This window comes from Pristis pectinata, chromosome 6 (assembly GCF_009764475.1).
Source record: "Pristis pectinata isolate sPriPec2 chromosome 6, sPriPec2.1.pri, whole genome shotgun sequence".
Classification (NCBI taxonomy): Eukaryota; Metazoa; Chordata; class Chondrichthyes; order Rhinopristiformes; family Pristidae; genus Pristis; species Pristis pectinata.
In genome coordinates this window covers 89,492,778-89,509,310 of record NC_067410.1, presented here as the reverse complement: position 1 = coordinate 89,509,310, position 16,533 = coordinate 89,492,778, and the positions used below count along the sequence as shown (strand labels likewise).

The following is a 16,533-nucleotide window of genomic DNA, read 5'->3' as shown; positions in this document are numbered from 1 at the left end:
CAGTAACGTCCATATCCTATGAATGAGTAAATAAAGAACATCAACATTCTCCAGAGCATCCTACAGCAGATCATAGAAGTGTCAATTCTGTGACTGGCCATTTAAATTGGTCAGCTGAGAAAATGGAACACTGAGAAAACTTGACTCCCTATCATTGGCTGGCAACTTGCCTCGAGCAGAAAAACATGATGCAGTTTCATCCAGCTCTAAACAACCAATGCAGGATGACTGATATTATTCTGTGTTCACCCTGGGCATCAAACATCTAAGGTGCACTAACAGGCACCACAAAGTGCAGTGCTAGATCAAGGTTCCTGATTATTGTGCATCAGCAAAATTAACCAAACTTCACAATTTACTCTATAAAAAACCCCACTGATTTTCAATTGTGCGGTGCTTAAAAAGACCAATGTATTTAATTCACAGCTATTTACTTCATTTCTTTAAGTAAACAATCTAACATGTAGCAATTCACTTACAATGCGCAACACTAATCCTGAAATTGGAGATATCGTGGGCAACATCGGTAATCAGTGGAATGCAGTTAACCAAAAAAAAACTGATAGAATATATTTAAAATCTGAGCCTTAATTTTCCGCTGGGGTTCACATATGGCATAAGCAGCTTTGGAATCTGTCCCAAGTTAGAATGCTGACAGCCCTCAAGCCCTTTCAATTTAGGAAATGGCATCAGTAACAGTGTACGATTATAACATATGTCTTAGTAATAACTTCTGTGAGAGATCCCATTGTTATTGTACATCTCTCTCTCTCTGTTTCAAGGATATAAATCATATACAGTTCTCTCCCATTCACGGTGCCCAAAGGCATGCTCCACGGCCATCTGGCATTTAGATCGAGTGAGGACTTGACGAAAGTCAATCAGAGTTATGAGGGTCAGGTGTGATAATTGCTTGTTCTCGCACTCCTCGGATGCATGATTGCTCATTATCAAGCTTCTTGCTTAAGGTATCCTTTTCTCTGTATTGAACTACTGGTCAGTCTTCCAGATGCTCCTTATTCATGAGCTACAGCAAAGGTGATCGTCTAAATGTTAACTAGTTTCTTCTTTCAATTTCCCTACTCTGGCCTTATTGCCACTCATTAATTAATCTATGAAAAGAATTAAAAGTGTGCATCACTTGGATTCCTCTGCCCCATTTGGCTACATAGAAATAATTTTGGACTTTAGTTCACCAGGGCAACTCTCAAAGTTTGTGACCTTTCAATATATTTCCAACTCTTTACAGAGAAGTCCAGGTGAAAGAGCAAGACATCACCAAGTTTGAAAAGGGAAGAGAGAAGGAGAAATAAACCAGGAAATCGTGGTTAAGTGTCAAGTTACAAAGCTTAGATTTTAAGTCTTTTGGCTACAATAGTTCTAGTTAGAAGTGTTGAGATAAAGGGATGAGAGAGAGAGTAAAAGTGAACAATGGATGAAAGCAAAAGAGAATATAATTGTCTTGCTTCAATTGGCAGTTTTAACTGTGTAAAAAAAAGTCTTACCTCATAAATCCCACCAAAGAGTGACATGAATTTACTCAGCAATGCAGCACACATGCTTGCAATGTGAACAAAAGGTCCCTGTGGATCAGAGGAGGAAAAACAAAAAGTGAGATATAAATATGACCAACAATAGTTCCAAGCAAGCTTGTCACCAGGCTCTGAGACCTAAGACTCAACACCTCCCTCTGTAACTGGATCCTTGACTTTCTAACAAACAGACCACACTCAGTGAGAATAGGCAGCAATACCTCTGGCACGATTATTCTCAACACTGGTGCCCCACAAGGCTGCATCCTCAGCCCTCTACTCTACTCCCTATACACTCACAACTGTGTGGCCAGATTCTGCTCTAACTCCATCTACAAGTTTGCAGATGATACCACCGCCATAGGCCGTATCTCAAACAGCGATGAGTTGGAGTACAAGAAGGAGATAGAGGGCTTAGTGGAATGGTGTCATGACAACAACCTTTCCCTCAATGTCAAGAAAACAAAAGAGCTGGTCATTGACTTCAGGAAAGTGGGTGGTGTACATGCACCTGTCTGCATCAATGGTGCTGAGGTCGAGAGGGTTGAGAGCTTCAAGTTCCTGGGTGTGAGCACCACCAACAGCTTGTCCTGGTCAAATCATGTAGATGCCATGGCCAAGAAAGCTCACCAGTGCCTCTACTTCCTCAGGAGGCTAAAGAAATTTGGTTTGTCCCCTTTGACTCTCACCAACTTTTACCAATGCACCATAGAAAGCATCCTATCTGAATGTATCACTGCTTGGTACAGCAACTGCTCTGCCCAGGACCACAAGAAACTGCAGAGAGTTGTGGACACAGCCCAGTGCATTATGGACACCAGCCTCCCCTCCTTGGACTCTGTCTTTACCTCTCGTTATCTGGGTGAAGCAGCCAGCATAATCAAAGATCCCACCCACCCGGGACATTCTCTCCTCTCTCCTCTTCCATCGGGTAGAAGATAGAGGAGCCTGAAGGCATGTACCACCAGACTTGAGGACAGCTTCTACCCCACTGTGATGAGACTATCGAACGGTTCCCTTATAAAATGAGATGGACTATGACCTCACGATCTACTTTGTTGTGACCTTGCATCTTATTGCACTGCACTTTCTCTGTAGCTGTTACACTTTACTCTGTACTGTTACTGTTTTTTACCTGTACTACATCAATGCACTTCGTACTAACTCAACGTAACTGCACTGTGTAATGAATTGACCTGTACGATCGGTTTGTAAGACAAGCTTTTCACTGTACCTTGGTACAAGTGACAATAATAAACCAATACATCTGGTCTATAAAGCAGAGGTCAGCCAAGGGAAGGAGGAAGCTGCATTATTTGTACCTAAATCAACACAAGTAGTGAGCAGAAAAAAAATCTATATAAGAAGATTATACTGCAATCTAAGTATATTTTAAAAACATATTTTCATCTAAAATCAATATTTTAATAAGAACATTGGAGTTACTGAAAGAATGTTGAATTTAAACAAGTTGAATGATGCATAGAAACACCATACCACTGATATTTAAAATCAGATTTATGCACTGAAAATTGATTCATTGTTACTTCTTGAATGCAGAGTTTTCAAATTACATATATATATACTTCCCTTGAATAATTTACTCACTCAAAACATTTATTAGTGATTTATCACTCCAAACCTTTCATTTTTAATGAAAAATTTTTAAAAACTGCAGATGCTGAAAATCTGAAATATAAACAGAAAATGCCAGAAGCACTCAGTAGATCAGGCAGCAGAATATTTCCAGGTCAAAAGCCCTTTGTTAGAACCGGGAAGAAGAGAAAACAAACTTGTTTTAAGTTGCAGACAGTGGGGGTGGGGGTGAAGGGGGGAAGAGAGAGACTGTGAAATGCAGGATAGAGCTGTAGGAAAAGCCCAGTGCAGAGAGAAAAGTAAGTTCACCTATAGCTTACTTTCTTTAGTATTACTCTACCTTAACCCTATTATTTTTCTTTAGTATTGCCACCCCACCCACAAACAACCCATTTTGCTATCTTCTACAACTTCATATCCCAAAGACTAAACTATTTTTAAAAATTGTGAATAGCAGTTGTCCCAGCAACAATCCTTGTGGAGCACCACGACATAGCTTCTTACACTATGAATAGCTACACCTTACTCACCCTTTGCTCCTACTATTGCTTTCAGTCTTGAAGCCCCCTATGACAGTAGTACATCAGTTTTCTTTGTCGCTGATATATCACACCAGCCTCCTCAACAACTTCTCCTCCACTGCCTAGTCCCTGCAGGTCTACTCCCTGCAGCCTATCCAATCATGGGCAGAGAATCCTCCCTTCCCATCAATGTGCTGTTAATACTGGAGCCTCCAAAGGATTCACTATAAGCCCATATCACTCTCCTATGTGTTTACTGCTCCTCAGTGAAATAATCCAAAGACAAGAGACTGAATCTTCACCCCTAGAAATGGGTGAGTTAGGGTCTCACCTATATTGAATGTAGAACAGAGAGCAGTACAGCGCAGGAAACTGTGTCTGCGCCATTCATGATCCCAATCTAGCTAATCCCATCTACCTACACGTGGTTCCTGTCCCTCTATTCCCTGCCTGTTCACGTGTTTGTCTAAATTTCTCTTAAACATTGTTATTGTATCTGCTTCTACCATTTCCCCTGGCAGCACTTTTCAGGCAACTACCACTCTCTGTATATAAAAAAAACTTGCCTTGCACATCTCCCCCCCTCACCTTAAACCTATGGCCTGCAGCATTTGACATTACCACCCTGGGAGAAAGGCTGACCGTCTTTCCTATCTACGCCTCTCATAATTTTATACACTTCTATCAGGTCACCCCTGTGCCCCAGGGAAAACAATCCAGGCAACAACCCAGAGAACCTCTTCTGTACCCTCTCCAAAGCCTCCACATACTTCCTAAGTAATGGTGACCAGAACTGCACATAATACTCCATATGTGGCCTAACCAAAGCTTTATACAGATGCAACATGACTTCCCGACTTTTATGCTCAATGTCCCAACTAATAAAGGCAAACATATCATACATCTTTACTACCCTGTCCACGTGTTGCCACTTTCAGGGAGCTATGGACTTGCACCCCAAGATCCTTCTGTACATCAATGCTCCGAGTAGTGTGGCCGAGCGATCTTAGGCGCTGGCTCTAGGCTCCAGTCTCTACGGAGGCATGGGTTCAAATCTCACCATGGCCAGTTAGGTTAATTTAGGGGCAGGCACAGTTGTGCAGCAGTTAGCGTAACGCTATTACAGCGCCAGCAACCCGGGTTCAATTCTGGCTGCTGTCTGTAAGGAATTTGTACGTTCTCCCCGTGTCTGCGTGGGTTTCCTCTGGGTGCTCCGGTTTCCTCCCACATTCCAAAGATGTACGGGTTAGGAAGCTGTGGGCATGCTATGTTGGCACCGGAAGCGTGACGGCACTTGCGGGCTGCCCCCAGACCATTCTATGCAAAAGATGCATTTCACTGTGTTTCGATGTCTATGTGACTAATGGATATCTTAAGTGTCCAACAGTTCACCGTATACTCTTCTCTTGCATTGGACCTCCCAAAATGCATCACCTCACACTTATCCAGATTAAACTTCATCCGACATTTCTCTGCCCAAATTTCCGATTAATCTGTCTCAGGGTTTTGTGGAACCCTGTTGCGGATGACAAAATGGGAAAAAAAATTCTGGAAGAACGGAGCTGGGTTAGGGTTCACTTGACCTCACTTCAGCAATGGTCAGAGAATTGGCTAAACTGCTCTCAGGAAACAGTTGTTCATTTAAATTCAAGATCGTCAGCCTTCCTTTTAATAGTCATTCTATATTTAACCAGAGAAGGCAGAGCTTCCTGGCCTTGGAAAACTCAGCAGATGATCAAATTCAACAAAGGCTGAATCCCCTTAGTATTTACCTTACAATGCTACTTGTGCAGCAGAAGGAGCTACAGTTTCCTTCAAGAACAACAAACTACTAAGTAAACTGTCCCTCTACCACAACCACCATCAGAGCCCACTCCCCCGAAAAGGGAACTCTCCTCCCCACTCACATTAATTTAATTCTCCATCCCTCTCCCACTCTGACCTCTTTCTTTGGCCCCCCTGCAGCATTCTAATAAAGCCCAGGAAACAACATTTCATTTTTCAACTATAGCCCTCAGGTCTCCATGTGGAATTTGACAATTATGGATAACGAGTCTTTAGAGTTTGTACCAAAACTGGCCAGCTCTGATGAGAAGTCTTCAATCTGAGACAGTAAATAAAATCAAAAAATTGTCAACACTGGAAATAGGAAATAAAAACAGAAAATGCTAGAAACACCCATCAGCTCAGACAGTATCTGTGGAAAATTCTGATGAAGAGTTTTGACCTGAAACATTGACTCTCCTTCTCATTGGCAGATTCTGCCTGAGCTACTGAGTGTTTATAATTCCTAACATTAACTCAGTTGTTGCTCACTCACATATGCTAGGTATTTCCAGAAGATGGAAGATGCTGAGTTCAGGGAGGGGTAATGGATAATCTGGAGTAGGTCAAAGTGTTAAGAAGGAGGAGATGTTACAATGTCACGGGACACAAAGGGTTGACTGATAAGTCAACTGATCAGATAAGACCGGTAAGTCTCCTGGACCAGATGAGGTGCACCCCCGGGTTCTGAAGGTGGTGGCTTTAGAGATTGTGGAGGCACTGGTGATAATTTTCCAGGAATCAAGAGAGTCCGGCATGGTTCCGGAGGACTGGAGGGTCGCAAATGTAGTTCTTCTGTATAAGAAAGGTGGGAGGCAGCATAACGGAAATTACAGACCTATTAGTCTGACATCGGTGGTGGGAAAGTTATTAGAATCGATCCTCAAGGATAAGGTTATGGAATACCTAGAGGTGCAAGGCAAGATAGGTCTAAGCCAACATGGTTTCATGAAGGGAAGATCCTGCCTAAACTATTGGAGTTTTTTTTTGAGGAAATCTCAGGTAGGGTGGATAAGGGAGAGACGGTAGGTGTTGTGTATTTAGACTTTCAAAAGGCCTTCTACAAGGTGCCGCACAAGAGGCTGAATGGGCAAGGAAATGGCAGATGAGATTCAATGTTGAGAAATGTGCTGTTGTCCACTCTGGAAACAGAAATAAATGGGCAGATTATTATCTAGAAGGAGAGAAAATTCAAAGTACAAAGGGACTTGGGGGTACTCGTGCAGGATACCCTAAAGGTCAACCACCAGGTCGGATCGGCAGTAAAGAAAGCGAATGCTATGTTGGCATTCATTTCGAAAGGTATAGTGTATAAAAGTAGGGAAGTGTTGATGAGGCTCTATGGGGCAGTAGTGAGGCCTCATTTGGAATACAGTTTTGGGCCCCATATCTTAGGAAGGATGTGCTGATGTTGGAGAGGGTTCATGAGGATGATTCCTGGAATGAAAGAGCTTACATATGATGAGCGTTTGTCGGCTCTTGGATTGTACTCACTGGAGTACAGAGAATGAGAGGGGACCTCATAGAAACATTTAAAATGTTGAAAGGACTGGACAGAGCAGATGTGGCCAAGCTGTTTCCCTTGGTGGGTGAGTCCAGGACCAGAGGGCACAATCTTAGAATTAGAGGGTACAGGTTTAAAACAGAGATGAGGGGAAATTTCTTTAGCCAGAGGGTAGTGAATTTATGGAATTCCTTGCCATGTACAGCAGTGGAGGCCCGATCATTGGAGGCATTTGAGGAGGAGATAGATAGATATCTAATTAGTCAAGGTATCAAGGGATATGGGGATAAGGCCAGAAATTGGGGTTAGAATAGTTTCCCCCCTTCCCCATTTCTCTTTTCTTTTTCCCTTTTTCTTTTTTTTCTTTTTTCCCTTTTCTTTGGAGCAGACTCGATGGGCCAAATGGCCTACTTCTGCTCCCTTGTCTTGTGATCTTGATAAATCTCCAAAGCCAGATGAGATCTATCCTAGGTTGCCATGATGGAGATTTGGTCATCTTCATTAGCCATAGGTGGGGTGACAGAAGACTGGAGGAAAGCTAATGTTCTTCCCTTATACAAGAAAGGCAGCAGGGATAAGCCAGGTGACTACAAGTCTTACGTCAGTGGTTGGGAAACTATTGGAGAAAATCCTTAGGGTGGGATTTATGCACATTTGGGAATGCAGGGGCTGATCAGAGATAATCAGCATGGCATTATGAAGGGAAATTCTGTCTTACCAATTTGATTGACTTTTCTTGAGGAGGTAACTCAGAAGATTGATTAAGGCAGAGCAATAGACCTTGTCTTTGTGGACTATAGAATGGCATTTGACAAGATCCTGCATAGTCAGCTGGTCTAGAAGGTTAAGCCACATGGGATCAAGGTGGATCTACATTTGGCTTGGTAATAGGAGTCAGAGGACGTTTCTCTGACAGGAAGTCTATGACCAGTGGTGTACCGCAGGGGTTGGTGCTGGAACCCTTGTCGTTTGTGATATATATTAATGATCTGGATGTTAATGTAGGAGGTATGATTAGTAAGTTTGCGGATGACACAAAATGTTGGTGGTGTTGTGGATATCAAGGGAGGTTGCCTTGGGCTACAGTAGGATATGGATCAGATGGAAAGTTGGGCGGTGCTTGGCAGATGGAATTTAATCCGACAAGTGTGTATTCTGGGAAGTCAAATAGGGGTAGAACATATAAAGAAAATGATAGGGTGCTAAGAAATATTGATGAACACAGGGAGCTTGGGGTTCAGGTCAATAGTTCCCTGAAAATGGCAGCACAGCTAGAGAGGTGGTGAAGAAGGCATATGCCATGCTTGCTTTCAGAGGATCGGGCACAGAATGTAAAAGTTGGAAGGTTATCTTACAACTTTACAAAACACTGGTTAGACCACATTAGATCATTGTGTGCAGTTCTTGTCTCCACACTCTAGGAAGGTCATGGTTACACTTGAGAGAGTGCAGAGGAAATTCACCAGGATGCTGCCTGAACTGGAGGACATTAGTAATGGAAAGAGATTAGATAGGCTGCATTTGTTTTCCTGGAGCAAAGGAGGCAGAGGGGTGACCTGAGATATATAAAATTTTTAAAAAAGGACATGGATAAGGTAGATAGTCAGCATCTTTTACCCATGGTTGAATTATCAAAAAAAAGTCATAGATTTATGGCAAGCAAGAGCAAGGAGTTTTAAAGAGGATTTGAAGGAATTTTTTTTTACACAAAGAATGGTTGATATCTGGAACTTGCTGCCATAGGAGGTGGTGGGATCAGTAACAACTATATGTTTAAGAGACATTTATTCAGGCACTCAGATAGGAGAGGCATAGAAAGATAGAGATCTAATACAGGCAAATGGGACTTAGTGTAGATAGGCAAAGGGTCAGCATGGATGTGATGAGCCGAAGAGCCCATTTCTGCACTGTACAACTCTATTGCTTGGCATTCCACCAACAGCACTGCATTACAGTTCCAGAACTTTATTTCCCGCCTCCCCACCTTTCCTAACTTCGTTTATCCCCTTCTATTTGCATTTCATCCAGATGGATCAGCTGCTATCAAACAGCCTTCATCTCCCTCCCGCAGCTGGGAGCAACCCCCAGCTGCATCATGCAGTCTTTCTTGTTCTCTCCACCCCTTCGCCTTCAATGCAACTTAAAACATGCTCATTTCCTAACTTTTCCAGGCTCTGATTGAAGGTTGTTGACCTGTAACGTTAACTGTTTTTCCTCTTTACAGATACTGGGTGATTTGATTATTTCCAGCATTTTCTGGCTTTATTTCCCACACAGAAAACAGGTCTCGCCCTCGTCCTCGCAACCAATCAGTGCACCCCAGTCACTGCCCCACCCCCATGAGGATCCCATACCCTCCCTGCCCATCAGAATATCCCACAGACCGTCGACCCCGCCCCATCGTTTTCTTGCTCAACGTACTGAATTTGCTACATTGGCGCTGAAGTGTCTTCCTTCAACAAATTTCCACAAATGAGCACATCAGGGCACAAATACCACACCTCATTACCCACCCCTCACGACCCCACTCTTGCAACACACCTGACTGAAGGGCTCTGGCTTCATGAAGCAGCTGTCCCACCCCAAGGTCTCCAGCTCATCAAGCATGGTTAAATTCTGGCAGATTCCCCAACCCTTCAACAGCATCCCCTGCCCAGGAATTCCTCTGGACTAAAATTCAGGTCACGGGGTCAGAAGCTGACAACAGTTTCTTATGCTTTCTCAATACTACAGCTAATTGCTCTATAATTCCTCTGTTTTCATATCCTCTGATGGCCCCCTGTCATTTACTCCCACAATAGCTGGCTTTTCTCATCAGCAGATTGCCACTTGCACATCTTCTACTCCACCAGCTGATCTCTGACTCCAGTAAGGGCCTCCACGGGACTCTGAGCTGTCCACTGACGTCAGTAACCTGAAATCTCCTGGCACCCGCATGGCTCAGTGCCCCAGCCTGGTGTTCAATGGGAAAAACAGCCCGGGGCTGCTGAACAATATCCTAAACTGGTGACCCAGGCACCAAAAGGGAGCTGAAGACTGTAAGTTGTTTTTGGGTAATATAAGTTAATGACAATTAGAGTTGTGATGCTTGTGGAGAGAACATGAGAACCCAGCAGCATAGGGGAATCCTGGCATGGCTGGGACATGAACATCGATAGGTACATGGAGAGGCCGGGCTTGGAGGGTAATGGGCTGAATGCAGGAAATTGGGTCTAGTTGGGTGGGCACCATGGTTGGCATGGACCGGTTGGGCCGAAGGGCCTGTATCCATGCTGTATTGTTCTACGACTCTATCCTCATTACATCCTGGCCAAATGTTTTTCCTGGATAATGAAGTGTGGTATTTGAGCTCATCTGTGGAAATTTGTTGAAGGCTGAAATCTCAGTGCCAATGCAACAAATTCAGGAAATTCAGCAGGAGAATGATGCAAATAATAAAATAATACAAGGTTCCCAATCAGATATATGATCGGGATTGAATTGCAATTGCAACTGGCAATGGCATAATTCTGCCAAGGTACTACACTGAAGGCAAGTGTCTTGATGCCTTTGTATTGTTTTGAATGTTTGTTTAAGGCCAATGCAGCTGAAAGGTGCTCCTGTGAGTTTAGACCAGACCCGACCAATCAGTCCCAGTTGGGAGTGAGAACCTTTATTTATCCAAGAGACAGAGTGCCCACCAGATGTTTCTTAGAAGTTTGAAATCTATATTGCACTTTCCAGGTACTTTCTGGTACATTTATCTGTGCCTTTAATTTAAACTCAATTCCAACTCAAATTCAGGGCTCTTTCATAATTAGATAATCATTAAAAAGCACATGTTCTGGTCCAAATTCTCCTGCAATCAGGATAGAAATCAATGTGCTACAAAACAATTGCATTTATCTATGTGTTTGCCAATCCCTTGTGTTACATTGGAGCTATTTCACACTGCTGCCAGGAGCTGGATGGAAATTATATTTTGGCCTATTTATAGGAAATCCCTATCAATTTGATCACTGGATCCCACTGCTGTGGCAGCCAGTGAGATGGAAGTCAGCAGAAATAAGCGGGCAGATTACTATCTAGGAGGAGAGAAAATCCAAAGCACGGAAGTACAAAGGGACTTGGGGGTACTCGTGCAGGATACCTTAAAGGTTAACCACCAGGTCGGATCGGTGGTAAAGAAAGCGAATGCTATGTTGGCATTCATTTCGAGAGGTATAGTGTATAAAAGTAAGGAAGTGTTAATGAGGCTCTACGGGGAACTAGTGAGGCCTCATTTGGAATACTGTGTGCCGTTTTGGGCCCCACATCTTAGGAAGGATGTGTTGACATTGGAGAGGGTTCAGAGGAGATTTACGAGGATGATTCCAGGAATGAAAGGGCTTAAGTATGAGGAGCGTTTGTCGGCTCTTGGACTGTACTTGCTGGAGTACAGAAGAATGAGAGGGGACCTCATAGCGACATTTAAAATATTGATAGGAAAGGACAGAGTAAATGTGGCTAGGCTGTTTCCCTTGGTGGGTGAGTCCAGGACCAGAGGGCACAATCTTAGAATTAGACGGTACAGTTTCAAAACAGAGATGAGGAAAAATTTCTTTAGCCAGAGGGTGGTGAATTTGTGGAACTCCTTGCCATGTACAGCAGTGGAGGCCAGATCAGTGGGGGCGTTCAAGGAGGAGGTAGATAGATATCTAAATAGTCAGGATATCAAGGGATATGGGGATAAGGCCGGTAATTGGGATTAGAATAGTTTTTTTTTCTTCTTCTTCCCCCATTCCCCATTTCTCATTTCTATTTCCCTTTCCTTGGAGCAGACTCGATGGGCCGAATGGCCTGCTTCTGCTCCCTTGTCTTGTGATCTTGTGACCTTAACACACTGGAGACATTCAGGGAGGAGCTGGCCACCGACTCCACAGCACATAGTTTTCCGAGTCATTTCGGGGTTGGTCTCATCTCAGGAGATTGCACCCATGATGTGCTCCAGGCACAGTGTACAGACAACGCAGTGGTCATCAAGAGATGCAGCCCAATAATTGGTCGTGACTGAGCTATTTCCACCAGCTAACAGAAAACAACTCCAAACCTTCTCCACTGATTCCCTTCCTCCCCACCTGGGTCCAGCTTGTTCACAACTTTGATGCCCAGTCCTGAGCGGAGTTTCCAAATAAATCATTGTAAACAACCATGCCCTAAAGACCACACAGATTTATGACTCATTCCTGGTGGTTTCCTTGTTTTTTCCTGGTTTATGCTCATAATTTCCTTCATCACATATCAGCCACCTTTCTCCTTCCCACTACAAATGCAAGATGTCTTCAGCATCTGGGCTCTTTATGCTGGCATTCTTCTCAAAGCCCCTCTGCACCTTCATATCCCTCTGCTTCACTCCTTGAAACCTATTTCTCTGAACAGCATTTTAACAAATCCTTCTTTGTCTTTACATTTAGTATTTGGCTGACTTGGCTTGTGTAATGTGCTTTGAAATGTTTTTCTTTGCTAAAATTGCTCTAAAATGCAAATGGCATTGACTACATCATGTATGAATGAAAATACCAAGCAACTGTTCTGCTTTCCAATCTAATGGTGTTTCTAGCCATTTTGACAGAAAGATGGGACACGTTTTATGTTTCTGAGTAAAGGCTGAGCTTATCTGCTTAGAGTTACTGTAGTCACTTTGAATTGAACATTCAAATAACCTCAAAAATACTGCAATAATTGATTGAGGAATGGTTCTGGCTCATTGACATTTGTATTGATGAACAATGGCAAGCAGATCAGTAGGAAAGAAATCCTGCAGCTAATAATAGCTCTGAACATCCATCACTCATGTCCGCAACAAAACTGTGCAGTATTCCTGCTCAAAGTGATTTCATAAATTAGCATCAACCGAGTACAGCATAGTTTCAGCTTGCAACTGCAGAGCACAGTAAAGCTTTTGGTTATGTGGAATAATACTCATAATAGTGGCTTCTCAAACTGAAGGTTGGAGCTGATGTTAAAACATTATGCATTCCTTAAAACTGCCAGTTTACCACCATCCAGATTTTGGAACTCACAAAATCCTCATGATGAGTCAACGTACAAGCTTAATGTTTGCTGACATTTGGACTAATCATGAATTTTTAATCTGTTAAAGTTTCCTTTAGGTCAGGTATTCTATGAGCTCAGCAGGCTGAGGCTCAGAAATTGTTAAAGCTGTCAAAGACACAATGATAAGTTCTCACCATTGGGGAAAATATTTGTGACGTGCTGAATTGGGACTGATTCTTTGTGCTCTCTTCAGAGATAGCAGGATGCACGTACCAGCAGCTTGTGGTTTATGGTGGAAAATTAAAAAGAATGCAATTGGAAAAGTAGGTGGCCATATATAGATGCAAATTTAAAGTTGCACATATAATTTAAGATAAATGTTTTCATAAGTTGTTTGAGGATAAACCAACGAAGAGCAAAATATACGTGAAGACAGGAAAAAGGAGGCTGCGGCCAAAAGATCTGGTTAACATGAAGTCCATTATCCACATGACCTGGGAACAGATTAAAAGAAGACAGCCAATGCTAAGGAAAGTGAATAGAAACATACACCAGGCACTTGTTCCAATATTCATTCTGCAAAAACCTCGCCATGTAATCTCTGGCACATTTTTATCCAGATATTGGTCCTTTGGGTAATGTATCATTCCAGTGACATCATGCTCCTGTTACTCAAGAATAGCTAAAGAGATGATGTGGCTGACTACATTGATCCAATGTAAAATATCCTGTCCATATTTATATGAATGGTTTCTATTATGAATGCAAGTAAAAGAATTAATCAGAAAGTTTAACAGCGCCAGTATGTTGAATTTAATACAAGTGAACAGTATATTCACAAGATCACAAGACAAGGGAGCAGTAGGCCACTCGGCCCATCGAGTCTGCTCCAAAGAAAAGGGGAAAAAGAAAAAGAAAAATGAGAAATGGGCAACAAAAAACTATTCTAACCCCAATTTCTGCCCTTATCCCCATATCCCTTGATACCTTGACTAATTAGGTATCTATCTATCTCCTCCTTAAACGTCTCCAATGATCTGGCCTCCACTGCTGTACGTGGCAAGGAATTCCATAAATTCACTACCCTCTGGCTAAAGAAATTTCTCCTCATCTCTGTTTTAAACCTGTACCCTCTAATTCTAAGATTGTGCCCTCTGGTCATAGACTCACCCACCAAGGGAAACAGCTTGGACACATCTACTCTGTCCAGTCCTTTCAACAGTTTAAATGTTTCTATGAAGTCCCCTCTCATTCTTCTGTACTCCAGTGAGTACGATCCAAGAGCCGACAAACATTCATCATATGTAACCCCTTTTGTTCCAGGAATCAACCTCGTAAATCTCCTTTGAACCCTCTCCAACATCAGCACATCCTTCCTAAGATATGGGGCCCAAAACTGTACACAATATTCCAAATGAGATCTCACTAGTGCCCCGTACAGCCTCATCAACACTTCCTTACTTTTATACACTATACCTCTCGAAATGAATGCCAACATAGCACTTGCTTTCCTTACTGCCGATCTGACCTGGTGGTTGACCTTTAGGGTATCCTGCACGAGTACCCCCAAGTCCCTTTGTACTTCTGTACTTTGAATTTTCTCCCCTTCTAGATAATAATCTGCCCGTTTATTTCTGTTTCCAAAGTGGACAACTGCACATTTCTCAACATTGAATCTCATGTCATTTCCTTGCCCATTCTCCTAAACTATCCAGGTCTCTCTGCAACCTTCCTGTCTCCTCAATACTTCCTACTCCTCCACCTATCTTGGTGTCATCTGCAAACTTAGCCACAATCGTTAATGTACAGAGTAAAAAGAAGCGGCCCCAACACCGACCCCTGCGGAACACCACTAGTAACCGGTAGCCAGCCAGAACAGGATTCTTTTATTCCCACCCTCTGCTTTCTGCCAACGCTCCACCCATTCTGTTATCCTACCTTTAATTCCATGACCTCTCACCTTATTAATCAGCCTCTTGTGTGACACCTTGTAGAAGGCCTTTTGAAAGTCTAAATACACAACATCCACAACCTCTCCCTTATCCACCCTGCCTGAGATTTCCTCAAAAAACTCCAATAGGTTGGTCAGGCAGGATCTTCCCTTCACGAACCCATGCTGGCTTGGACCTACCTTGTCTTGCACCCCTAGGTATTCCATAACCCCATCCTTGATTATTAATATTCATAATCAATATTAATTCCATTTTCACCAATTATATTTTAAAGGTATTCCCTGGTATTTTAATCTCACTTTGCCATGAAAATTGTAGCAATTTGTGTGCTCTTACATGAAGTTTCTTTATCCCTGGAGATTCGATAATGATAGAGATAATCGAGCGCTGGTTAGTCTTTCTCAAACTGTTCATCGGCAGATAGATTTAGTGAAAGAAAACAAAGGATGCTTGGTAGAACCTGAATGCTATGAAGTTCAGTAAATTCGACTTCCAAGGGGAACCCACAATCAAGTGATTGAACTAGCCAGTTTTTCCTCCCTCACTGCAGTTAAAATCATGAAGGAAATGAATGGTGGCTGAATTATCCCCCCCTAAAGTACCTCAAAGCTGATGACACCATACTGATTTGCTGGAGCGAGAGTGTGAATGAGGGCAAAATAACAAGCAAGGGATGATTCCAAACTGAAGGCATTGAGAGATTTCCAGTTTCACTACCACTCACTTGTATCAGCTGAGGGACTCAATGGAGAGTGCCCCCCACCCCCAGCACTGATCTGCACTGTCATGTTACAGCTGAACACCATAAATCATTGTACAAGTAATTTGATTAGATGAAGGTTAGTTAAATAGCTGTTCTGTTTCCCATTTTGTGTGCAAATTGAACATCCATCATTGCTTTGTGTTCAAATTCTGAAAGAGCCAAGTATTCAGTTTTCACACAACAGAAATAAAGTGTGCTTTGGGACCATGTGAATTTTGCAGAGAGCTTTTCATGTAAAAACATGGCATGCAAAGGTGAAAGGAGACATACAAAGACCTCTAGACATTGCTCATCCAGTTGCTACATTATTATATTTGTCATCCTTACCTTGGTCACTACCCAACAGGCCTACTCTAGGTGACACCCTGCTATGAATATCTACCCGAACAAATCCACAAAGTTCAGCCGGCATGATACTGGTAAGTACCAAGCTTGCTGCTCCAGGGTATTGCTACTTCAATTTACACATCAGATTATTTACTCTCCTTGATATTAAAAACTTATTTAGAAAATGGTGAGTCATTTGATATTTGAAGAGCAGACAATTTAAGGGACATAAATTCACTATTTCATTGACCTTCTCCAACAGACTTCAAGAATCTAATACTGGATTTCCGCAGGTAGTCTGGAACGGGATCTAAATGGAGTCACAAGATCCAATTTGCAGAGGCTAACGAGGGGTGGTAAGCCCAAAAAACTCCCAACTTGTTATGAGACCATGTTCACTCTGCAGGGCAACGACACATAAAAGGCTCCAAACAATTTGGGTATGCAAAAATCTTAGCCACAGTATAAATTTACAAGGATTGCATGGTTAAGGTCTGTA

At 42.6% G+C, this 16,533-nt stretch overlaps 1 protein-coding gene across 2 annotated transcripts in view; it reads right to left on the bottom strand.

Annotated features, from left to right (window-relative positions):
- Nucleotides 1-16,533, bottom strand: part of clcn2c (chloride channel 2c) — a 456,139-nt gene that overhangs the window by 218,356 nt on the left and 221,250 nt on the right. For both annotated transcript variants that reach the window (XM_052017638.1, XM_052017637.1), the window contains exon 6: nucleotides 1,506-1,583. In XM_052017638.1, the coding sequence (XP_051873598.1) occupies nucleotides 1,506-1,583 (78 nt within the window). The remainder of the gene's footprint in view (nucleotides 1-1,505; nucleotides 1,584-16,533) is intronic.